At 41.2% G+C, this 27,093-nt stretch overlaps 1 protein-coding gene across 1 annotated transcript in view; it reads left to right on the top strand.

Annotated features, from left to right (window-relative positions):
• The first annotated feature begins 977 nt into the window (after window positions 1-977).
• The window catches only part of CCHR2.PART2H2orf81 (chromosome chr2.part2 C2orf81 homolog), a 401,123-nt gene continuing 375,007 nt past the window's right edge, over window positions 978-27,093 (top strand). The window contains exon 1 of the mRNA XM_044063999.1: window positions 978-1,200. Within this exon, the coding sequence (XP_043919934.1) occupies window positions 979-1,200 (222 nt within the window). The 5' untranslated portion in view covers window position 978. The remainder of the gene's footprint in view (window positions 1,201-27,093) is intronic.

Genomic DNA, 27,093 nt, shown 5'->3' with positions numbered 1-27,093 from the left:
TCTTTACTTGTATTTGTAGTTCTGCTGCTATTTAACTATGACCCCTGAGTTTTTCATTTGCATCACTCCAAAGTGTTTCACTTAGTAATACTTGCATAGACCCATTGTCCACTGAATTCTAGTCTGCATTTTTAAAGTGATTTGTAATAATTAAATATATAAATAAAATATATTCTGATAAAATCACACATTTCTTCTTATAATATCACTAACCATGTGCATACAACATATGTATTATGCACCTTTCCTGTTTTTTAGATGTGATTGTTTACCATATATGTTTGACATTCTGGTTGCGATCTGTAGAAAAATATTGTATGGTGCATCATTAGATAGCAGCCATGCAAAGGATGTAGAGATTCTAAGACTATGCAAACTGTATGTCTTCTTAGCTGTGAGCCATTCCACATGGTATATTTCCAAATAGTATCCTTGTCTGTAAATCCTAAGCCTTTGTCTTTATGAATAATTCATGAAATACCTTTGCCATCTTTATAATTTAACTCGCGTTATTGCCTTGGACAAATTCATACACCTTGCTCAGATGTTCACTTTTAACAACTGCATCCTAGAATATTATGGGAGTGAGAGAATTTTCAATTTTCTAGTTTTCTGTATTGACTGTTAATATTTTAAGCTTAGAAAACATAGCTATCCTTAATAAAGATCTTCTTCATTTACACTTTTTACTCTTTTTCAATCCACTGACTAAGTGAATCTTTTATAATAGTAGTAGGAACTTCACTTGTTATCAGGAAAAGATGGTATGAGATGTTAGCTTGACAGTTTCTGAGCAAACAGTGCATACGATCCTTTGGAGGAAAGGAGGAGAAAATGAAATTACATGAATATATTAGAATGTAATTTATCTATTTTTGAATGAGAAGCCAAGCTAGCACTGGAATGCAGCGAAATGAATTGCAAAAGAAATATAATGTCTTTACTTGCTCAGACTTTTTCTTTTTCTTTTTAGGTAATATGTCACGGGTAGCACTCTCTAAGTCTCGAGCAGAGAAGACACGACTCCCAGCAGTCCCAGTTCCCCATGTAGTGGTTGAGATTGTGCCAGGTCGCTTCACAGAAGCTGACTGGGCTTTCATGATAGCAGAGGAGGAGGGGGAGGAGATCATCGCAGAGCTCATGGATGATCTGATGACAAAAGTGATGGATGAATGCTATAAAGTATACCTTGTGCGTCAGGTAGGCATGGATTAATGATTTCCAGTTGTTTTTACTGGAAAAATTCAAAATGTCAGTATTTTCATGTTCTTGTATTGTTCTTTATTTTGTAACTTTTTTTTCATTACTCATTCATAATTGTTGCTTTTGTGTTTGTGATCTTTTCTCTTCTAATTTAGCATCATGTCTAGTGTATGTTCCTTGGCTTAAATTTCTGAAAAATTAATAGTTTAGTTGAACATCTGAAGAATACCAATCTTTGGTTTCTAAAGGACATATTTCATGCCACACTGAATATTGCAAAATCTGCTAATGTTGTTGTTTGTCTTTCAGCTTTTTCCCGGTAAGGGGTCGCCACAGTGGAACTCCGGTCCGCTAATGATTGGCAGTAGATTTTTACGAAATGCCGAGGTGCCAGCTCGATGCCCAACCTTCAACGAAGGCACGCCCATTTATGCATGCATGTCTTTCGAACGCTACCCAACCGCGAAATATGCTAATAATTGTCTGGAATGCACAAGAATGATATAGGTTATTTTAGCCATTTAAAATGAACAGTTTGCTCCTTACAAAGCAGGTGTTGTACAACATGTATGTAACAGCGAATAGTCCCTTCTGTCAGAGTAATACATATTAGTACTTCGCTGCTTTCATACCTTATTATGCAGCTGCTTTACAAAGTTTATCCAACAACTTTATTTTGGAAGAACCTACATTAACAGTATTCATTTGTTTACACAATAAGTGAGTAAGTTTGCTAACTATAGACAACCTTTTCGGATAATATCTGAATGAAAATATAGTAAAAAAAAAAAAACTATGTGTAATTATACATATGAACAACACACAGTATCTCTCAGGTGTTTTCCCTTACAGCTGCTTGTGTAACCTGAACTTGTAACACAAATGTTTGACTAAACTTCCTTGTATAACATGAAATCAGAAACATAAAAACTCAAATAACAAGTACTCAAGCTTATTGGTAATTTGAGAAAATACTAAAGTTTTAGTCATTTTTTTGCAGGGGGGAAACCCCCTTTACATTTATGTGGGAGCAACAACCCTACCTCCAATGCACAACTCACAAGCTTAATTAATCTTATTCTGAAGTCATTTTATCTTGGAGAAACACATTTCAGTGTCTGTCATTGGCCGTTTTATTTCATTCTTTTCTCTGGAGGCTGTGATACTAAGCCATAAAAAATAGACATACAAGCAACAACATCTCAGTGGTATGTGTATTAAGCAGTAAACATATGATTAATTGCCAGGCCAATGTTAGCATCTTGGGAGCCCCCACCAGATTTTAAGTGGGGGGGGTGCCCTAGGCACTTCCAGTCTATGCATCACCCTGTCACTACCACCCCTGCTAAGCAACCTTTTAGTTCATACTGCAAACATTTAGGAGTAGTAAGCACAGACTAACCTTTTGCTAGAGTTTTCTTACATTACAACAGACCTATGTACTACACTATCTTGTCACATCTCACAAAAGGACATTTACATTTACTGGCATTTAGTTGCAACAATGACACATCGCAGCACCTCTATGTACAGGTCTGAACTTGGGTGAAATGATGCCCTAGGCCTATTGTTTCAACCACCCCCACAACACACAGACACACACACACACACCTTTAAATCATCAACTTACCAGAACATCGACTCATTTAACAGCAAGGCAAAAACAGTGAAGGTTTAAACTGTGAACTCCCGTAACGGAGAATTGTGCCTCTGGGAAACTAATCACTTGGCCACCACTAATGACCACAACGTCATAAACAAATTAAACTCACCGAAGTGCTTCACCCCCCCCACACACATACACACCCCATGTGCAGGCTGTGCCCCTCCCCCGAACACACACACCCTACCTAAATATACTAACTCTGAGATTACACTATAGTGGAGAAAAGGGTAAATGTTGCCATGGTGGTCAAGTGGTTAGCTTCCCAGAGGCAAAAATTTCCATTCCAATAGTTCTCTGTTTTAAACCTTTGCTGTTGTTATCATCATCTTGCTGTTAAGCAAGTCAACATTCTGGGAAGTCAACAATTTCAAGGGGAACCACATACATGCACACACACAAACACACCTTACCTTCCACACATCTTGGGGTCCCTATACCATAAATAAAGATGGAAAAAAATGCTCAAACGGCCAATAAACTACTATTTCTGGGCCAGAAACCACTCCTCTTTTGGTAGATAGGCTACCTACTACTTACTACTCCCACTGATAAGCTAGAAGGCTTCCCTCCAACACAGAAAGGCTTTGGGGGCTCAAGCTTACAAACAGTCCTGGATACAGCAAATCTGTATCTGTACTAGACTAGTTACAGGAATGGCAGGAAACAAGCTTAGAATTTGTTTGTTTTACAGAAAAGCAGCTAAAACAACACTAGGATAAAGGAGGAGCAGAAGATAATTCAAGGTTAAGAAACTAAGTGGGTTGGCCTTCTCAAATGTTCTTTCTGTATTAGGTAGAATGACCTAATGACACTAGACTGGGAGGAGTGTCCCAGATCAAATTTACAGTAGGGGTGGGCAACTGCAAAGCCACCAAGTATAAGAACAAGACACCAATAGAGAAACAGGGTGGGAAAATAAATCAGTTATATGATACATTCCTTCACAGGAAACCAGAACAAACAATCAGAAGTTTAACAAATGGAGAAAATTTCCAATTAATACCTTACACAAAGTGAAACTAGGTAGAAAAGATTTACAAACAGTGGTACAGTAAAAACCTTATTTATCAGGCCCTGTGAGACAGACAATTTTAGTATAACCATACAGATTAGTTTATAGCTATAAAATACAGTAAAACGTATGCAGTAGACAATAAAAGTGCTATACATCTCTTAGAATAAGCAATAACTAGTAAAAAATAAGCAAAAAATAGGATGCTTTCATCAACATTCATGCCTGACAGTCACAGGTCTTCTCTCACACAATCCATCCATCTCTTCTAGCTCCTGTTGTTTCCTCTTCCCTTTTTTCTGTGTATTCCACCAAATTGTATTCACCAAATTGCATTCTGCTTTCCTGTACATGTGCCCAAGCCATTGTAATTTGTTCTCTTTGACCATCTCTGGAAATGGAGATATTTTGGCTTCTGCTCTAATGTTCTTTTTTGTTCATCTATCCTACAGTGTGCATCATACTACCTGTTTCAGGCACGTCATGTCCAGTACCTCTAGCTTCCTTAGCTGTTCTGTCTTCACTACCCAGGTTTCTATACTATACTATACAGTACTGTCACACCACCGTTTTTTTTGTGTGTTTGTGTGTTTGTGTGTGTGTGTGTGTTTGTGTGTGTTTGTGTGTGTGTGTGTGTGTGTGTGTGTGTGTGCTGTACCAGCTTTTCTTTGTGAATGCATACACACACACACACACACACACACACACACACACACACACACACACACACGCATATGATGATATACCCAGATATATATACACATATAGTCCATTATGGTCAAAACTTTAAAGTAATAAACAATATATAGAGGGTGAACATAAGAGCCTTAATACAGTTAAGAATGACTGATGAAATGAATGAACCACAAAGCATCAAAACAACCACTACACATAGCAAAAGTACAATTTTTTTTTTTTGTGGGACAAGGCTTTCCCAAACACCAGAGTTAAATATACCAACTCCATGGTTGCACAAAGTCAGGGAAAGAAGAAATTTACCTGAAAATTGGAATTGCTGCCTGCACGTGCAGAGAGCTACACAGGAAATAATGCCCTAGGACAAATACAAACCGATCTTAGCACCAGCATACAAATAGTAGTCTGCACGTAACCTTCAGTTTAGCGTTATTGCCAAATGCATATACTGGCATTCAACCTTATGTGGACTCACTCAATAATGAGTTTTGCAAATATATCCATACATACATGCACCACACCCACATATCATGTGTGGGTGTAAATTTCCAGCACTCTTCATGGTAGTGCCACAGTCTGAATCTGATTTACTGTCTTCTATCTCACACTTTTACAAGAAGTCCCTCAAACCTCTGTAACTCACAGAAGTCACTGGCAGTTTAGGCTGTGAGCTGCTAATGAGCTTTATCCTTTAGTAATCGATTTGATTCCCTTGGTCTTCATTTTTTGTACTGAGTGAGACACTACTCCTGCATCTCCCATGAAAAATTAATTTACATATAATAGGTTTAATCAGTTAATGGAAAAAAAGTTATGAGGGTTGATAAGGAGGGAGATATTTGTTGCTAAAATCTCAAGTGCAGAATGGTTAAGCTAATTACAGAATGATATTTGTATTATAGTTAACACTTGCATTTTAATACTACGTATGTTGTACCGTACATTGGAAATGCACCACTGAGCAGATGTTCCTGAGGCATATTTAATGGACAGCTTCACTACCTCCGAACCAACCATAGCTGTAGCCTGTCTAGGGGCAAAATATAGAGGATTATGACTGGGTCTCTATTCGTAATCAGGTTGTTATGTGTTTGAGAAATGGCAGTCAAAAAATTCACTTAAGAGAGAACATATTTATTGCATCAATTTACCATAATGTAAAAATAGTCTTAATCAAAAGACTCTTCTTATAGAAAGCAACAAAACGGGTATAGAGATGCTATCAGAAGTACTATCAAAGGGAAGGTCCAAGTGACTCTGACATACCATTTTATTTAGAGATGCCTCGCCTTTCTGTAGTAGGAAAGATCTTACATTTTCTGAGCATCTGGCAGCAGACTGATGGTGGCAAGTGTATTCTGCACTAATTTCAAAAGATCAAACAGTTCACTTTTCACAGGTATTATACTTTAAGCTCATCAAATTCCATCTCCGCAATTAATTGTAGTATTGGAGTTAGCTTTCCATTTGCTATAGAAGGAGATGATTCAGTTTATGCTAGACTAGGAGAATAAAAAGGTGTTTTATTCCAGCTTCCTTGTGATGAAGTTATCAGACAGCATTCAGAGCTCTAACAGGATTATTTTGTTTTGCAGGTGACATTAAGGTGGAAGGGACTTTAGAGTGGGGAGAAAGAATTCAAAGGGGTTTGAGGAGACTGGCAGAGTGCGATGAGGAGCGGCATCTAAGGTTTAATGCAGGACAGGATAAAGTACTTCTCCTAGGCTATAATACTTACAGCAAAATGGAATGCTGAATGGAAAGAGTCACCCTAAAACAGAACAACTCCTGAAGAAGACCACCAGAGACCAACTGAGTAGGCTATAACCAACTCCAGTGAGATGTGAGGCTATATCTTTTGGAGACTTCAGAATATTACCCCTCTCTCTAGATTCTTGCTAGTGTGTCTGTTAAAGTATTGTGTTCATTTCTGGATTCCTTTCAGGAATAATATCAAGCTAGTTGGGAAAGTACAAAGAAATGCTAAAGGATAATAAATGTTGTGGAAGATAAAAGGTTTGAGGAGAGGTTAAAGGAGCTGAAGCTTTCTCACTTGAGGATAGACAAGAAAGGGGAGTTATGCTATGAGTGCACAGCACATTTAGAGGGCAGTGTGATATCATGGAGCTGAACAGGAAAGACTGATGAGTTATGCCTACCACATTCTATTATATTAAGGTTTCAAAGTTCAGCACGGGCAATAGAAAGTGATTTTTCATGGGAAAGAGTGGTGTATAAATGGAACATGTTACCTGAGCAGGTAGTAGTAGCCTTTAAGACTGAAGAGTTTTTAATGAAGCCAACAAGCAGAAGTAAGATGAAGCAGCACCAGGCTATTATAAAACCAGCAACAGTTTATTCAGGAAACAGGCACAGGCGAAGGCATAAGCGCTTTCGCAGTATTACAACTGCTTCATCAGATGCATAAAATCTAACTAATTAAATGCCCATTAAATAAGAAAGTGAAGAAAATCACATGACATCCTAATAAAATGAGATAACATTTCAAATATATACAATACTAATAGTAAACATATATATAAAAAGTGACAGTGTATAAAAGGTGGGGGTTGAAAGGGAGTTTATTAAAACACCCCTTCTTATTTAAAATAAGACGTGCTTTCAACATTGGTTACAATGGTACTTTATCATTTAGTCCTGACCCTGTATCTGCTCTTAATCTAATAATCCATTTGCTTTCTAATCACTCTATTTCATTTCTAATATCACCTCCCCTGAGACTTTCCTGTACCATATCTATAAGTTGAAACCTAAATACATGCTCTGGGGAAGGGTCTGCTACATATTTAGCTAATGCATTCCTAACCATAGTATTTATTATATCATTGAGATGTTCTCTTACCCTTTCTTTCAGTCTTCTGACCGTTTTACCTGCATAAAATTTACTGCAGGTTTTACACGCTGCTAGGTAAACCACATGACTGCTTGTTACAAGTTGCCTCCACTGAAAATTTATAGACCTTCTTCTGGTCTGGGTGAAAAAATTTACCTGTTTGATCTATATAACTGCAAAAACCACAGTTATAACAAGGTCTAGTATTATTTTTATTTTTATAAGAATCATGTTGTTGTTTCCTTCTGTCATGCCCCATGAGACACTTGGGGTAACATAGCCGTTGACCTGTAGATTTATTTTTCTGTATTTATTTCTCTATAAACTTTGCTAGGACATTCACCTATTACAGTTTCAATTATGTACTTGTGGTCATGACACCCCAGTGTTTTTTAATAATGTCAACTACACCTTTAGAATCCTTAGAATATGTTCTGGTACCCTGCACCTAAGCTCATCTAACTTATTCAAACATGCAGGTGGATTTGAGGAAAAATAAGGCCTTCTTTCATTCCCTCTTCTTTGTATTACTTCAAAGAAACGTAGCTTATCAGATACTTCCTTTTTATCATATCCCCTTGCTACAAACCTTTCTTCTGGCTCTCTCAGTTCTTTCTTAAAATTTCCCTCACTAGCATTAACTTGTGATGTTCTTATAGCTTGCCCTTTCACCACATTATTAAAGGTAAAATGTGGGTGCATACTACTTCAGTGCAAGTAAGTGTTCTTGTAACAGGGTTTTCTATATGTCATAGTATCTATTGCCCCATCTTTCCTTTACCTTCAGTAACACATCCAGAAAACTGACCTCTCGATCTGAACAAGTCATCACAAACTTTAAAAAGCTTGTGCTTGTATTAATATAATTATAAAAATCTGACAATTCCATAGTAGTGCCTTCCCATATGAAAAACAGGTCATCCATGAATCTTCTGTAGAAAATGACATGTTTGCCTAACACACTACCTAATACATGTTCCATCTCCCATACTAGCATGATAAGATTGGTGTAACTATTGGCACATAATGTGCCCATAGCTACGCCATCTGTCTGCAAGGAAGACATTATTGTATAAAATCATCTTAACCAAAGCATTTCAACCTTCTCAGTCGAGAAATAGTTCTGTTCAAGTAAAAATGTTTTAACCCGCTCTATACTTATAGTATTTGGTATTACGGTGTACATAGAGTGTAACCAAAAACCATTCACCTTTTTTAAGTCATATAAATCACATAAAAATTGTCTAGAGTCCTGTAAGATGTGAGTGTTACAGTTAATAAATGGTCTTAAATGTTTCTACAGAAAAATAGGCATTGCTTCGGTACACCACTTTTGTCCTGCCGCTATGGGCCTGATCTGTGGACTAGTAGGATTCTTGTGTACTTTTGAGAGACCCTGTAGGTTCATAGATAGGTACTAGGCTATCTGCCCAAAGGCATTTATAAGCCTAGCCGGAATGTGTTGGCTTTCGCCACCCCCTTAGATTAGTTCCCTGTGCCTCAGTCCAGCAGGGCTATTGAAGTGATCCCTGGGGTAAACTTTCTGTTTCCCATCCACTCGTCAAGGTTTCTCTTGAAGAGGGTTAGTAAGGAGCTCTGCCTAATGTAGACTGGAATCTTGTTCCAGAGCATGGGAAGTCTCTGGGACAGGAATCTATCCCTCCAGCACTTCCTATTTATTGTTGTGGTGAGGTTTAGATCCCTGGAGCGTGTGGCTCGAGGGGATATGGTTTTCTTTAGGTGGAGCATGTCCATCAATTCTGGGTTGGACATGGCCTTGTATAACTGATATTTTAGGATGTTCCATATAAAAATAGTCAAATAACCCTTGAACCAACATTTTATTTCTTAACATATTTCACAGCTCAGTTTTCAGTGCATTAACCATCTTTAATATGTTAAACATTCTAACCTTTCTATAAAACTTAACATTATTTAACATCTCTTTCATCCTATCTTTGTACCAGTCAGAATCCATATAGAGCAAAATCCCTAATAGGGAAGGCATCTCTGATCAATACTAGCAAAATATTACGATCCTTCATAAAATCATCCAAGGCCAGCTTCGAGAGAAAAATTGCACAGGACACCAAAGACAATCATAAGGCTTTTTTCAGTTATGTTAGGAACCTGGGATGCAACTCCCAGACTTGTTCTGAGTTGATTCTAAACGACAAAAAATACACTGAACCCACAGACATCGCCAATATCCTGGCAGACAGGTTCAGTGCAAACTTCTCCACCCCCTCCCCCCCAAAAGAGCAAGTATCTATCTCGGCAGAGGGCTGCCTCCCAAACATCTCTGATGCTCAGGTGAAGGCTGCCCTCTCCAAAGCAAAAAACACTGCTTCCATGGGACAAGATGGCGTCCCAGGTTGCGTTCTACATGAACTCCAAGAGGAACTAATCCCTCAAATAAAACAGCTATACAATCTCAGCCTCACTACAGGATATGTGCCCACAGAATGGCGTACAGCAACAGTGGTCCCACTCCACAAAGGTGGAGCCTCTACGGACCCTGGAAACTATTGCCCCATAAGCCTGACTAGCTTAGTCTGCAAGGCTATGGAGAAGATCATCATGGAGCTCATAAACAAAGACATTGGGGACCTACAGACACTAGATCCTACCCAGTTCGGCTTTGTCAAGGGCAGATCCTGCCTTTTGAACCTGGTTTACTTCTTTGAAACAGTCACCAAAGCCATAGATGAAGGGAAGGTAGTCCACACAGCCTATCTGGACCTTGCAAAGGCATTTGACACAATACCCCACTCGGGCATCATAGATAATCTATCCAGCTTAAATATAAACCCCTATGTCACAAGATGGGTCGCAAACTGGCTCAAAGACAGAACCCACAGAGTGAGAGTTGCTGGAGCCATGTCAGACTCGAAACTGGTCACAAGTGGCATCCCACAGGGTTCTGTCCTGGGACCACTCTTGTTCGGTATATACTTTTCCAAGGTACAGGCAAATGTGGGAGGACTATGGCTCACCAAGTTTGCAGACGACTGCAAACTGGGCACCATAATCGACTCTCCAGCTGACACAAACATCCTTCAAAAAGGTCTCACAGAGACAGATAACTGGTGCCATCACCATGGTTTAAAGCTAAATGCCAAAAAATGTATAGTCATACCCTTTGGCAAAAACAATGTGCCCACAAATTACCACATAGGCGGAAACCCATTAAGTACAGAGAAAGTTATTAGGGACCTGGGGACCCAAGTTGATAGCAATCTCTCCTTTGAGAACTACATTGCCAAAGTGGTTAGAAAGACCTTCTACATAGCCCACCTCATCACGAAGGGTTTCACATGTAGATCAAGAGAGGTAATCGTGCCCCTTTATTCATCCCTCATCAGGCCCATCATAGAATACAATGCCCCTTTTGGGTGATGTACCTTACCCGACACCTGCAGCAATTAGAAAAACCCCAAAAGTATCTCACCAAGAGGATCAAGGGTCTCAAACAGATGCCATATGCTGCTCGGTTAAAAAAACTCCAGCTCTACTCAGTTGCATACCGCCTACTTAGAGGCGATCTATACCTGACATACAAAGCTATGTCAAATCCAGAATTAATGGACATGCTCCACCTCAGTAAATCTAAATCCCTTAGAGCCACACGCTCGAGGGACTTGAACCTCAGCACAGAAATAAATAGAACTTGCTGGAGGGACAGGTTCATAACCCAGAGGCTCCCTTCGCTCTGGAATAGAATTCCAGTTCATCTGAGGCAGAGCACCTCACTGAATCTCTTCAAGAAGAATCTCGATAGGTGGATGGGGGATTGTAGGTTTGTCCCAGGGATTACTCCCGTGTCACTATTAGACAGAGCCACAGTAAACTAAACCTTAAAAAGGGCACAGTATACTCAAATCAAGGGGTGGCGTAAGCCATACAGAATCAGGCTAGGCTTATAATTGCCCTAGGGCAGATAGCCTAGTATGAACCTATGAACCTATGAACACTATGGGTCTCCCCTAATCTTCAGGACAAATTACCATACTATCCTCTCTCATTAACTTCAACATGGGCGGTCTCTCATTAAAAGACATATTCCTAAAATTACTTTTCTTACTTTCCCAGTGTTTGTAAACATCAACACAATTTTTCAAATGCTTCTACAAGAGGGTGTAGTGCAGGCATATACATACTTGGTCTTCTAAACTGTGAAAATGTACTATTAGCAGAATCATTATTGTCATGAAAATCCAGTTTCAACATTACATTTCGTGTAAACATTTTCAAGTTAGTGATAACTTCTGTTGAAAGCATGTCCTCTTTTTAAATAAGAAGGGAGTTTTAATAAACTCCCTTTCAACCCCCCACCTTTTATACACATTCACTTTTTTATATGTTTACTATTTGTATTGTATATATTCAAAATGTTATCTCTTTAAGAGTTTTACTAGGATGTCATGTGATTTTTTTTCACTTTGTTATTTAATGAGCATTGAATTAGTTAGATTTTATGCATCTGATGAACAGTTGTAATACTGCAAAAGTGCTTATGCCTTTGCCTGTTTCCTGAACAAACTGTTGCTGGTTTTATGATAGCCTGGTGTTGCTTCATCTTACTTCTGCTTGTTGGATTTATTTTTTGGCTCAAGAAGCATTTATTCAGCACACACTGGTAATATTGGAGATTTTAATGAAGGCCTAAAATCGGTGGTGGGCTAAGGAAAAGGAAAGAGAACAGGTAACTAAAAGATACTAGCTACGCAAATGGGGCAGACTAGATAACCATCACAACTGCACAATGTAATGTAAGTGGAGAACATTAAAGGATTTACTATACCAAAACAGATTTCTGCCATTTTTCTAATATTTGGTCCTCTTTGTGTCTGTGAACCATTAGCCCCTCCTCCATTCATCTAGAGAGGCCATCATCTGTATATCCATGAAAAGTTGGTTGGTCCATTCCTCACTGCTCTCTCACATTTTGTCTAACCACATATAGCCAGGGGCACCTTAGTCTGAACAGCCTGAGGTTATGGTTTCATCCTCCATACCAGGTCCACCTACATTTTAAGATAAACTCTACTTGGCCTCAGCCTGGGAAACTAGCAGTGACTTTGGTGGCTGTAGTACTAATCTCCTCATTATGCTTTCTTCTTCACATTCCTGGCTCCAGATACATCAAGCACTGTTTGGCAAATACATTCATGCCTTGGCTCAAATACTGCTTGTGTATCTGCTTTGATGCCCTGCCTCTGCTGAGTGCCAATAAAGTAAAAGATTCAGCAACCTTCCTCCATTTCCAGATGGGCAAGCCAGCAGTCATTCCTCTAATCCTCCTCAGCCAGCTCCTTCACTGCTGAGGTTGGCATTTGATCTGAGGTTATCAGGGGCACAGTCAGTGGTTTATCATTTTGTACCATGGAAGACTTTGAAATGTTGACTTTAAATAATTTGTAACTTCTAAAAGGCAAATAGTCATGGATGGCCACTCTGGATGTGAAAGATGCATACCTGCATATCATCATGCGATCACATTTTATTTTATTTATTTTATTTTACATTTGTTAATCGGGCTAGTCTAACTGGATATATTTCCATTTTCAGTAGAGGCCCGGGGAGAAAAGCTCCATTGGCAACAAATAAAAATTGAAATTTAACAATTAAAATTAAAAATCAATACATAGTAAATGAATGGATTTCAATAGAAGATTGTTAAAAAGATAGGAAGTAATAAGAATACTAAAAAAAAATACAGTAGTATTAATAAAGTAAAGTAGGTATTTACAATAGTAAAGGTGATGATATGTACAGGATAATTCAATATGCAGTGAGATACATGTAGACTATCAGTACATCAAACAGGATAGAGACTTTCAGAGCATCAAGCAGGATAGATTACACCAGTATGTTGAATTGTATTAAGCAGTTACGGTCCTACTTCAATGAATGTGAAATAAGTAGAGGTTCAAGAGGAGAAATATCTGTAGTGAAGGAGAAGATTAATTAGGGTTGCTGCAGGGGCATAACCAGTGTGTATTGAGGTGTCTTTTGAGGTTTTGTTTAAAGAGAGGCAGTGAAGAAATTAAAGTTAGTTCATTAGGCAGTAGGTTCCAGTTTTTTCCAACAGAGTTGGAAAACAGAGAAGCTCCAGCCATGTTGTAAGACTTGCTTATGCTAGCAAGAAGTTTGCTGGAAGAGCAAAGAGAATTTAGATTTTTGTAGGGGATTATGAGATTGGAGAGTATAGGAGTGCTGTTAGGTTTATAAAATATCTTGTGGGCAATGGTGAGTTGGGAGAGTTTCAATTGGTTTTGAAATTCAAGCCAGCCTAGCTGCATTAGATTCAGACAGTGGTGAGTTCTAAAAGGATTGCCAGTGGCAAATCTGGTGATGTTATTATAGGAATTAGCTAGTTAGATGAGATTATTTTTCTTTAGATTAGTGTATATTAGTGAGGCATACAGAAACGTTGAAATGAAATGGGAGTGTGCAATCTTAGTTCTGGCTATTGGTGTTAGGAAAGGTTTAATTCTATATAAGGAGTCTATTTTTCTGTTGACAGTTTTTATGGTGTTATTTATGTGGCTGTCAAATGTAAGGTTATTGTCAATAGTAATTCCTAGCAATTTAGTGGTAGAATCGGGGAATATAATTGTGCCATTATTGGAGATGAAGGAGAAATCTATGGGGGAGGATTTACTGGTGGGTGTGAAGAGAAGGAGTTTAGTTTTTTTGGCATTGAGCAGGAGGCGACGTTTTGTGAACCATGTTTCAACTATGTTGAAAACATTCTGAGTAAGAGAATGTAGATCAGTTGGGGAGTTTGCTGAGTATACTAGTGTAGAATCATCTGCATATTGAATGCAGGTGGCTTGTGGAATGGCTACATGGAGGTCGTTGATAAACAGTGAGAAAAGAAGTGGACCTAGAATAGAGCCCTGAGGGACTCCAGAGTGTGACTGACAGAAGGGATGATATATTATTTTCCCAGACAACTGCCTGTTGCCTATTGGTAAGGTAGGACTTGAACTATTTAACTGCCAGACAGTCAAGGGAAAGGGATTCAAGAATGTTGATAAGAAGGGCATGGTTTACCATGTCAAACGCTTTTGAGAGGTCAATAAAGAGTGCAGAAGAGAGGCTGTTTTTATTACTATTTCTATTGATGGTTTCTGTAAAGGATAATAGGGCAGTTGTGGTGCTATGGGATGGCCTAAAGCCATGCTGACAGTTTGCTATGATGTTATGTTGAGATAAATGGTTTAATAGTTGTTGGTGAATGCATTTTTCCATAATTTTTGCAAAGGGTGATAATAGAGCTATTGGCCGGTAGTTGGAATAATCATTAGAGGTACCCCCTTTGTGCAGGGGGATAATATGGGAGATTTTCCAGATGTCTGGAACAATTCCTTATTTAATGGTTCTATTTATGAGGATGGATATGGGATAAGAAATTACTTTGGCTGCTTTTTGCAGGTATTCAGATGGTAGCTGGTCAGCAGAAGGAGTACAAGGTTTAAGTTTTTGGATGAACTTACAGATGAGAGTGGTTGAGATGGGTTGTAGATGGAATGTTGGTAGAGTGCCAGGTATAGTGGTGGGGAGGCTTGAGTTGTCAGGGACTAATTGACTGGCTAGTGATTGTATGGTCTCTGTGAAGAAGGTATTGAAGGTATTGGCAGTTTGGTGGGGGGTATTTTGTTCAGCCTGAGATGGGGCAGGTGTATGTGAGTGGCCTGGGTACAGGAGTTTTTTTATACTTAACCAGAACTTTTGGGGATTGTTTTGGTGATTTTGCTATAATTTACAGTAGTAGTTCTTTTTGTCTGTAGGTATTGCATTTTTTGTAATATTTCTTAAATGCTTAAAAGTTTGTTCATCTGAGATATTTTTGTTAGCTCTCCATTTAGCCCAAGACTTGTTCCTAAGTAAAATTGTTTGTCTGGTTTCTTTAGAAAGCCAGGGGGCAGGCTTGGACTTCATTCTAATGGACCGTTTGGGTGCGTGCTTATCTAGGATTGATAAGAATTTAAAGTTTAGGTATTTAACAACTTCTTCAAGTGGTAGGGTTTTTAAAGGGTTCCAGTCACAGGCTCTAAGTTCATTTTGGAATAATACTGGGTTAAAGTGTTTGTTGGTACGTGCAGTCCTATATGTGGGGGGGTTAGAGATATCATTTTTTTGCCTTAGGATGTAGGTCAAAGAATGATCGCTTACATCGTCTGGCAGAGTTCCTACCTTGTAAGCTTGTTTCTGTTTATTTATAAGTATCCAGTCTAAGGTGCTCTCTTTCTTATTTGGTTTATTGATTCTAGTTGTGGAGGTAATAGTTTGACTAAAGCCGTGAAGGCTGATATGGGAGGTAGGATTATCAGTGTTAACAACGTTCCAGTCAGTATTAAAATCACCAAGTATTATTGTTTCTTGGGGGTAGGTTGAGGACACCCATCTTAGAATATCCTCTATAGCATTGATATTATTACTGGGGGGTAGGTAGATACAGATGATATATAAAGATTTATTTTGGTTGATTTGAAATCTGGTGATAAGGACTTCTGCCAAAGAAAGCAAGCACTTAATGCTTTAAGTAGGAAAGTTTCAGTCTCCATTTTCAGTCCTACTGTTTGCCTTCTGCACAGCACAGTCTTTGTAGAGTACATACCTCCAGTTTTTATCTCATTAAATTCTTTGCAAATCCAAATTTTTTTCTTATTTGGGCCACAAGTTAATAATAGCAGGCTTCCCATAAGAGCTGCAGAACTAGTACTTTTAGTTCTACAGTACTTCAAACTATGTTTTTATTTATAAAATATTTCACCCTATTAGGAATCAGTCCATTCCATGTTATTGATGGACAGCAGGTTGATATCCACTTCTTGCAACCCCCTTCAGTGAATTAATCCAAATACTGAGGGTACCTGATACTCAAAAAGCAGGACAGAGAGGGGGGTCATCAAGAGGATACATTTTGATGCACATGCATCTCGAAGATGTGGATGGCATTGTACATTAAAGGACAAGGCAGCCAATGGACTTCACAACCAGGACAAGGATGGATGAGAAATGGTCCAGCAGAGAATTTGAAAAGCAAGTAGCAAGTTGTATGGTCCCACTACACCACAGACAGACAAATATAAGCTTAGTGTAGAAAACTGTGTTTACTATCTGGAGAGGAGGTATTGCTGCAAGCTCTAGAGGTGGTACTGCAAGCACTAGTGGAAACAAACTTACAAATGCTAGGAACTTACAATGACAGTAAGCCAGGGTGAGAAGGAATAATTGTAACAGTTCCCTTCACACTATCACACCTCCAGCTGACACTTCTTTGAAGGTGGATAAGGTCCTAAAGAAAGTAAAGGAGAAGCAAACACTAGCCTTACGTCTCCCTTCCAGGTTGAACAAGCTGTTGCTGCAACCAAGATGTCAACAGAAGCTATGCAAGCCCTACTTCCCAGCAAGTAGTAGTAATATTTAAAGTACAGTATGGGATACTTAAGGAGAAAAGTTACGCCTGACATTAAACAGAACCACTTTGGGTTTTTTTTATTTGTTTTTTTTTTCAAGTCTCATCAGAGCAGCTTGTTTTGAAAAATGGAGCTTTCATAATAACGAATATCAACTAGACAGTTAATCTGGATGGATCATTTGTAGCCTAGCCAATACAATACTCACTACAGTTATGAAGATGCCACACTGCTTCACACCACTGGAGAGAACTTGCATGACCTACAGAAATTTATTATATAGGTTTCAGATGGCACACTCCTTACTCAGTCAATAAAATGTAGGCAGCTGTAAAGAAATTATCACTGTTTATGGCCTGGTTGGGGAGGGCAGTTTTCAATATACATTCTATTAGTGTACGCAATGATGACTTCCAAGATAGCTGCAGCAGATGTAACATTTTTCACCATACGTCTCATGTTACTGAGGATGAAGATATGGAACTGGTACCTGAATTAATTATATCTGACTGTAAGAAGGGAACAATAAAGCCAGTAAACATTGCCTTTCCTTGGGTTACTGGTTCTACCTTGTACAGGCTATATATGGCATCAGATCAGAGGAGGGGGCTTATAAGTCTCTGTGGGCAGCTCATTGAATTTCAGATAAGTCAAACAGTTGACTGCCCTGGCTTTCCTTCCTACAGGAGATGTTACATCAACCTTCAGAGACCCCATACCCAACATGCCAGAAAACACTGAAACATTGGTAAAATGGCCTTAGAGGTATGGAAAGAAGTTCTTATAGAAATACAGAGCATCTCCTCTACCTTCAGCTTGTATTCAGTGGTCTAATTGCACCAGAGAATTGTAACAGTATCCAGCTGTAATAGATGCACCTCCATATGCTTATGAATAGAAAGAAACTCTTCTTGTTGCAAGTGCTGCATGTTATTCACTTGGAGTAGGAGCAGGGCAGCATTTACTTTACTTGGAGAGTACATCCACTGGGCCTGCCAAAGTCTTTCACAAGGAAAGTTTGGTTGGACCACTGACCCAAGTGTATTGGCATAACTTCCCAAAAACTAGACCTGTGACACAGTAGGCATCATTCTCACTGTTGCTTACAACCTTTCACTTCTCTGCTTGGATCAAGCACAGCACACACATGCATTTCAAATAACAGGCAGTCTTTCCACAAATTCCACTTATAACCTTTATTTCTGCTATACATATATGCACAGCAGTGTTAGTGATCTGGTATTCTTAGGCCCATCTTTACTAACCATGGGACTAAGGCTGGCAGGCATAGGCAACTTGTTATCTGAAACTTTTTCAGGCTATAAACTCTAGTGCCCTGAAATGTATATTCCTCTCCATATCTCATTCATCATGTGTTTAGAGCTCCAGCATCAAAGAAATTACTCCAAGCTACTTTCAAAATTATTTTGTTTGTGTGAAAAACTTTGCTGTTTTTTTTTTCTTTTTTTTTTTTTTTGTTTGTTTTGTTTTTGTTTTAATTAATCTTAGTGGCCTTGAAACTGCCCGCCCCTCTTGTAAATTTGTGTTTGGATACTCCTTCTGGGCCCATCTCATTTGCACGCTCAACTGAGTGCAGTGAGATCATATTCTGATTTCGCGCACTCCTACTGTGTACAAAGAGAGCATCTGGGAAACAGAAAAAAAAATGTTAAGCTTGTTTCCTGCCTTTCCTGTTAAGTGATATAGACTGTTTGTAGGCTTCTGAGCCCCCAAGCCCTTCTGTGTTGGAGGGAAGCCTTCTAGCTTAGGTTTTTTTCTTATAACTAGCCAGTTTTCTAGTTTCAGCACTCAAATCTGTTTCTTTGAACTCAGCACTTGTTCAGAACTCATTGTAAGCACTACATAAGCTGCAAATTACTACAGCACTCAACTTTCCTCACTTGTCTAGTGGAAAGCAGTTTTTAGTACTTAATAAATAAGCACTTATCCAGGCATGTCTAAGGGTCAGCTCCCAGTGATTTCTCCTGTCTACCTGATGAATCTGGGCATCTTGGGGCAATGCAGCAATTGCCTCATGTACACAGACAACTACCACCCAACACTACAACCTGTGAGAGATGCACTTATATAGTCAAACTGGAAGCAAAGCTCTCTTCACCCAAGACTGGACTAGACAGTCAAGAGGAGAAGGTAAACACTTGCACCACACCACACTCATCACATAGTCCCTCAAAACCTACACCACCAAAACACACACATAGAAACACAAAACACACATCTACATTCATGGATGCTCTCAATAAAAACCTACCCAAGCATCAGGGACATCCAAAGCATAAACGCAAGCAAACTCCACCTCCCAACACAACCCACATGACACATAGCCCACAAACTCAGTGTGCCACTCAACCACAGCCCATAAGGCATAACAACGTACCCAACACTCTAGTTATAGGTGACTCTATAGTCAGGCATACTGATGTTCCACTCACTAGACTAAACAAGGAGAAAGTTACTGTCAGCTGCCTGTCAGGTGCCAGGATCCGCCACATAATGCATGCACTCAGGTCACTCCACAATAAGTACAAATATGACACTGTCATTGTCCATGTTGGTGTGAATGACCTGAGACGTACCTCCCTGGACTACATGAAAAGAGACATGGAGGAGCTCTCCAATCTTGTATCCCAGGCAGGTATGACCCTAACCCTGAGTAGCATCCTGCCATCACCCAGAATGATACCACAGTACAAGGACAAAATGATTGACTTCAACAATTGGCTAAGCTTCTGGTGTCATTCTAAGGGGATCCAGTATTTGTCTGCCTGGGACAACATGATCGACAGTCCATGATGCTTTGCCAGAGATGGCCTGCACCTGTCGCCCTTAGGATTCCAGATACTGGCTAAGGCTCTTGCCACCCCTATAGTGCCTTTTTTAGGCAAGGTTCAAATGACAAATTCACCACCGTAACAGGTACAAGCAAGCAAAATCTGAAGGTAATGCTACTCAATGCTAGAAGTCTAAACCTCAAAATGCACTCACTCGAGGCACTCCTTAAAATGGAGAACATTGACATCTGTGCAGTGACAGAGACCTGGTTCAAAGCTCCAGAGAGCACCCCTGCATTACCAGGCTTCAATTCATACCACACCTTTCGGCCACCTAACCCAGAAAGAAGCACTAAAGGTGGAGGCATGTCCATATTCATTAAGGATATCCACACCTCCAGGCTAGTTGCACAACATAATGCATCCGAGATTACCCAAGTACAACTAACTCTGGGCAAGACCGCAATCCAAATTGTAGCTTGCTACAGACCCCCCACCATGCCCCAGGATTCACACTCCTTATTTCTTGATGCACTGGAAAGTATTAGGGTACAACCCAACACCCTAATAATGGGTGATTTCAACTACCTCACCATTAACTGGGAAAACTACTCATGTACCAACTCTTTCGCTTAACGTTTTCTAGAATTCATAAATTCCAACGCCTTGGATCAACTTATTCACACCCCCACCAGGGGCATCAATATCCTAGACCTGGTCATTACCAACATGGGAAACCGGTGTTCCACACCAGAGGTCAATTCCTCGTTGGTCAGATCAGAACACAAGCTAATCAGCCTAGACATCCACATCCCACCCCCAGCCCCAATTAGGGAAACCATTGTAAAAAAACTTCTCAAAAGCCAACTTCACACTTCTTAAGACAGAAGTGGCAAACTTCATGACACCCATGCAGATGGACAATAGAGGTATGACTGCCGAATCCTACACAAATGCACTTTATAAGGACTTACACGAGTGCATGGATCATGCTATCCTCCAAAAAAATGAAACCAATCTGGTGGTCCTCTGCCATAAACAAACTCTACAACAGAATAAAGAAGCTGTTGCAAAAAAGAGTAAAATCCCATGACTGGAGGAACTCCCTGGTCAACCTCAGTAAGAAGCTGAGATCCCTCATAAAATCCTCCAAGGCTAGTTACGAAAACAAAATTGCCACTGACTCTAAAGACAACCACAAAGCATTCTATAGCTATGTCAAGAATCTAAATGGGAACACTCAGATCTGCTCTGAGTTACAGCATAATGACACTAAATATACAGAACCAACTGATATTGCCAACATCCTAGCAGATAGGTTCAGTGCTAACTTTACCCCCCTCTCACCCCCTAGAGGGCCCATCTCTATACCGGAAGAATGCAAAGTTCCTATAATCACGGCTGCACAGGTAAAACCACACACTCTCCAAAGCCAAGAACACAGCATCCATAGGACCTGACAATATCCCAGGCTGCGTTCTACATGAACTACAGAATGAACTGGCACCCTACCTAAGTACTATGTTCAATCATAGCCTCACCTCAGGCTTTGTACCCACTGAATGGCACACCGCGACAGTTATCCCACTCCACAAAGGGGGAGCCATGACGGACCCCCGGAACTACTGCCCTATTAGCCTGACGAGCCTGGTCTGAAAGGCCATGGAACGTATCATCGTGGAACTCATAAAGACATTGGTAATCTCCAAACTCAGGACCCTACTCAGTTTGGATTTGTAAAAGGCAGATCAAGTCTCCTAAACCTGATTGACTTCTTTGAAGCAGTCACCAAAGCCATAGATGAGGGTAAAATGGTTCACACAGCTTATCTAGATCTCGCCAAGGCTTTCAACACCATCCCCCACTCTGGAATTATAGAAAAGCTCACTAAACTAGGTATAAATCCCTATGTCACAAGATGGGTTGCCAACTGGCTCATGGACAGAACCCACACTGTGAAAGTAGCGGATTCCAAATCCGACATCAGACCAGTGAAAAGTGGAGTACCACAGGGTTCAGTCCTGGGTCCTCTCCTGTTTGGTATCTACTTCTCTGAAGTGCAGGCCAACACAGAAGGTCTTTGGCTAACAAAGTTTGCAGATGACTGCAAACTAGGAGCCATAATCAAAACTCCTAACGATGTGGACAAACTACAAAAGGGCCTCACTGAGACAGATACCTGGTGTCAAAGCCATGGCCTGAAGCTCAATGTCAAAAAGTGTATTGTCATCCCCTTTGGTAAGAACTCTGTACTCATGAACTACCACATAGCTGGTAGTCTACTTAATGCTGAAAATGTGATGAGACCTTGGGACACAGGTGGACAGTAGTCTTTCCTTTGATAATCACATCACCACAGTGGTCAGGAAATCCTTCTATGTGGCTCATCACAAAAGGATTCTCATCCAGAAAAAAAGAGGTCATTGTTCCCCTCTACTCATCACTCATTAGACCCATTATAGAGTACAACGCCCCTTTTGGTATGTACCTCACAAGACATCTACAACAACTGGAAAGACCACAGAAATACCTCACAAAGAGGATTACTGGCCTCAAACAGATGCCCTATGCAGACCATCTCAAAAAACTACAGCTTTATTCCATCGCATATCGCCTACTCAGGGGTGATCTCTGCCTAACATACAAAGCTATGTCAAACCCAGAGCTGTTGGACATGCTCCACTTAAAGAAATCCCAATCCATCCGAGCTACACGCTCTGGGGACCTAAACCTTGTCACCACAATGAACAGAACATGCTGGAGGGATAGATTCCTGTCCCAGAGATTTCCCTTACTCTGGAACAGACTACCTATCTATGTCAAACAGAGCTCCTCATTACCACTCTTTAAGAAAAATCTTGATGATTGGATGGGAAATGGGAAATCCACCCCGGGGATCACTTCTGTGGCTCTGCTCGACAGGGTCACAGGAAAATAATTTTCTTGGGTGGCGAAAGCCAGGGTACATTTTTTGGCTAGGCTTGTATGGGCCCTAGGGCCAATAGCCTAGTAACTACCTATGAACCTATGAATTATTTTTGTTGCTTGCATCTGTCATTCATTCTAGTCAACAGTTGAGGTCAAACTGTTCCATTTCTATTTTTTTCTGGAGAGGTTGCTATCCTCAACTACCCCTTCTCTAGGCAATTTTTTTCTTGGTTTGCCTTTACAATTATGATTATTTGACAATTCAGTTGTCTGCTTTTTTCCAGTTATTTTTAATTGTTGTTTGGTATTTGTTACTGTTTTGGTTAACAATGGACAGTAAAAAATATAAAAATTTAAATGTAAATGCAGGCACAGAATTCTGCTCTGAGACAAATATGTGTATGTACTGCTTAGGTAAAAAGCATCTTTCTACTGCTTGCACTATTTCTAAATCCTTTACCACATTGGACATTAGGAATAGAGAAAAAAGTTATAGTTTTGTCGGAATGGAACAAACTGTGGGTTGGCTCTTGATGAAGCTTTCACTACAAACACTCATTTTGGAGTAGGCTCTCTCAACTTCAAGGGCTGATACCAGAGTCATTAGGATCAATTCTCTCAGACATAAAGACAAAAAGAAAAAAGCACAAAAATAGCAAGATGAGCGATTCCCTCATACTTGGCATAAAAACTGGAATGGTGAGGAAAAAATACTTTGATTCATTCACTTGCTCATGTTTCTAAAACTCCTGTCAAAATGTTGTCTGGTATCTACTTGTAAAGCTGGGTAGACCTGATTGAGTGACTTCTGTGTCAGATTCAGAGGTATGCAGAATTTGGGTTTCAAGGCTACCATCAGAAAACTCTTTTGAGATAGTACTCTATTCCTCCTGTAGAGACTGACTATAAAAAGATGGCGGAGACCTTTATTAAGGTCTAAAAAAAGATATCTATTACCTCTTCTTCCAGAAGCGTGTCTTCACTGCCAACTATTTCAGCCAGATTATGCCAGTTTTTCTCACTGGCTTCCATTTAAATATTGATCTTTTTGAGATGTGTATCAAACCAACAGAAGAGGATGTCAACTTTGATTTGTTGGCACTAGCTGTTGTCATGTATCGACATCTCCAACTGCGATATTGTCTGTATCAGACGTTCCTTTAGGCTTGAGTTTGGGGATTGGCCTAACAGAATCAGTCTTTGCACTGTATCAGTGTTAATGGCAATGTCAGTAGAATCAGATTTCCTTCTTTCAGTGTCAGTGTCAGGCCCAGGGTCATAAGTTATGGCAGTCCCATTGCCAGAGTTCAGGCTTTCAGGGTCAGTTGTAATGCCTGTTTACTCAGCATTGGCCTTAGCAGACTTCAGTCTCATACAATATGGGCCTGTGGCCTCAATCTTCAGTAAGCCATGGCCATTGATATTAATACCACTGATACAGCCTGTTTTGTGCCTCTCTCATTATCGGTTTCCTTTATTGCACTGACCTATACATGGGACATTTTTTGTCTCTGCCTGTAGTAGTTCACCTTTTCCATAAGCATTAGTGAGAGGGCTTTTGCAGGGTCAGTCCCATCTATCTAGACCAGTGCAAGCTTTTTCATCATTCTTGAACCAGTCACCTTCAAGGCCTGGAAAGAAACATTGGATGTTATGTGATCCTATCTCGCCTACATTCTGACTGATGGGTTCGGCTCCGACTCGGCACGCTTATGCCAAAGAGCGAAGTCTCTTACTGGCTGAGCTTACTATATCCCAGGATGCACCACTACCAGTCCCCCAGATCTCGTTTGCCGCTAACTAGCAAAGACGTGGTCTCGAGCTGGCTGAGCTAAGTAGTGTCTTTTCACTAACTTTTTCTGTCAGAAATTTGCTAATTCTTTAACAAAAGCTGTTTTAACGGCTACTCTATGCTGTTGTGTGTGTTCTGAAAATTTTTTGTGAAAAATTTGTGTGTGATTGGTGTTTGTTCTGGCTACAGGCCCCCTTGATCTGTAGGGCCTTCCCTGTCAGTCAATCCCTTTGAACCTTTAGGGGTTCTTGGATTCCCTTAGATATATTTACTGTTGTATGTCTTCAGTTGGCCTTAATTTTATTGCGGGCTGTCATTCTTAACGGCAAGTTAATCTTTGTAGTGTCAGTCTATTTCAAAAGAGTTTTGTCTGTGAGAGAGTTACTCAGTTCTACTTATAATGTCTCAGGCTCCTAGGCCTTCGGGCTTTAAAAAGTGCTCTAAATGTAGTTTTAAAATGTCTATCACGGATGACCACTCTCTCTGTATATATTGTTTGGGCGCCAAACATTTGCAGGAGTCCTGCAGCGTGTGTCACGCTTTTTCCTCGAGGGTCCTCCAAGAGAGGAAAAATAAGCTTATATTGAAAGGCCTTATAAAACCCTCTTTTTAAGAAGCTTTAGCATCCTCTCCTTCTCCTGCTAAAAAGAAAAGGGCGTCGGCTCCGACCAGTCCGTTGGACCCGACCGCCAAAAGACATAGACAGGCTTCTCCTTCGGCTCCAAGGACTTCGGAGCCGAGGGCGGAACGGTCTGCCTCGATGCCTCCAGTCTCGACTCCTGGCTTCGGAGCCGATGGCTGGGGCATCGAGAGGCGGGTCACCTTCATCGGCTCCACTGATCTCGGAGCCGATGAAGGTTGTCCGCTCAGACACTTCCTCCTCGGCGCCTAAGTCCTCCTCGGCACCGATGGAAACTGGTTTGTGCATTCCTTCGGCGCCGATAGTTATCGAGTCGCCTCGGAGCCGGTCCCCTAGCCCCTTGGGGCCGTTGGAGAGGCCAACTCGAACCCGTTCAGTCTCCTCTAGGTCATCGAGGATGTCAGATTCGGACATAGACAGGGTGCTCCAAAGACTGTTCCAGTCCCCAGTCTTTCAAAAATTTGCTTCGGCTCCGACCCAATTGGCTTCGGAGCCGATAGCCCATTCCATTGCCATTCCTCCTCCGACCGCTTCGGCTCCATTGGAGCAGGTGCTGTTGGAGCCGGTGGAGATCCTAGGGTCGGCTCCGACCCTTACTCCAACCCCGGCCTTCGGGTCCGAGTTTGGCACGCGGACTTCTTCGGCCGGACCCGGGGGTGACGTTTCGTGACCAATGCTGTCGGTTCCGAGCCTCCCTCTCGGTGCTTCGGCTGCGGGACTTCCGTCTGCTATCATGGCTCCGGGGACCAGACACTCCCAGGATTCTGGGGGTCCGGCTTTCAGAGCTATGAGGAGTGCCTTGGCCAAGTCTTCTTCGGCCATCTCTACGGCTTTACCGGCACCTTCCCTGGGCATGGAGACTGGGTCTTTGGCAGTTCCCCTGTCCCTAGGCAGTGGAGCCCCGGGGCCTGAGGTTGCCCCCACTGGGGGTTCCCCTCCTCCTGAGGGTTCTTCGGAGTTGTCTTCGGAGGAGCCCCCAAGGAAGAGATCGTGCAAGAGGAAGCACGTGGACTCCCCCGAGTCTCTTACATCGGACACTGATCTTGATGATGCGGAGGGGTCCCCAAAGTCATCCTCGGATGATGTCTCATTCGCAGACATTTTAGAGATCCTTAAACAACGAGGTGGCTGGATATCCAAACCCCTCTCTGCTGATGAGTCAGTGCTTCTCAAGGCCTTTGGGGCTCAGCCCTGTGCCTCCTGGGTGTCTCCGCCCTTCGATGAGCTCCTGGACTTAGTTTGTCGGAGGGCGTGGGAACATCCAGATACTGTGGAACCAGTGCCTTCTTGCCCTAACAAATTTTTGTCTGCCCCACCCGAGAAGGAGTTCTTGACAAAAGGCGTGGCTGTAGATGCCATGGTGGTGGCATCTGCTACACAACAGGACGTGGCAGAGGCTTCAACGTCCGTCCATCCTCCTAATAAGGAGTCTAGGAGCATGGACTGCACGGAAGCGCACCCTGACTTCAGCGGCCTTTACACTAAGGTCCCTGAACTATTTGGCACATTTTACCAGGCTACAGAGGGATCTGGTCAAGGAGCTGTCAGATTCCCTCTCAGGTAACCTACCTGAGCAGCTAGCCCAGTCGGTTAGCTCTCAGTTGGCTATCCTTACCTCGATTTCTAACTCGTCCATGAGGCTCATTTCATATGCGGCCGAAGGGGCGGGCAGAGCGGCAGGCACAGGCGTAGCTCTACGGAGACAAGCCTGGCTCCGTTTGTGTCATTTCGCGGAGGCCTTCAAGTCTTCCTTCGCCGACGCTCCCTTTGATGGGTCCTCTTTGTTCGGACCTAAGGTAAAAGACACTCTTACCCGCTGTGAGCAAGAGGGAAAAGCTTTATCTGCTGTAGGTGCACGTTATTTCACTCCCTTTCGGCCTTATCCCAAGGCTAAAGGAGGAGGGAAGATGTGGTTCCGCAAATCACGGAAGTTTTTTCCTCAACAGCAGGAAGATTCCCCTTCCAGAGGCAGAGGACGGGGAAATTTTTCTGGGAGACGCCGTCCCAGAGGCGGCAGAGGGCCCCGCAATTCTGGAGACCGCGAGTCCTTTCGTGGCTCTTCAGCCTCCCACACTTCAT

The sequence above is a fragment of the Protopterus annectens genome, chromosome 2.part2, assembly GCF_019279795.1.
Source record: "Protopterus annectens isolate FY-2018-M chromosome 2.part2, PAN1.0, whole genome shotgun sequence".
NCBI classification, from domain to species: domain Eukaryota; kingdom Metazoa; phylum Chordata; order Ceratodontiformes; family Protopteridae; genus Protopterus; species Protopterus annectens.
Note: the sequence above shows the minus strand (reverse complement) of the source record. Positions and strands in the feature narration are given on the sequence as shown.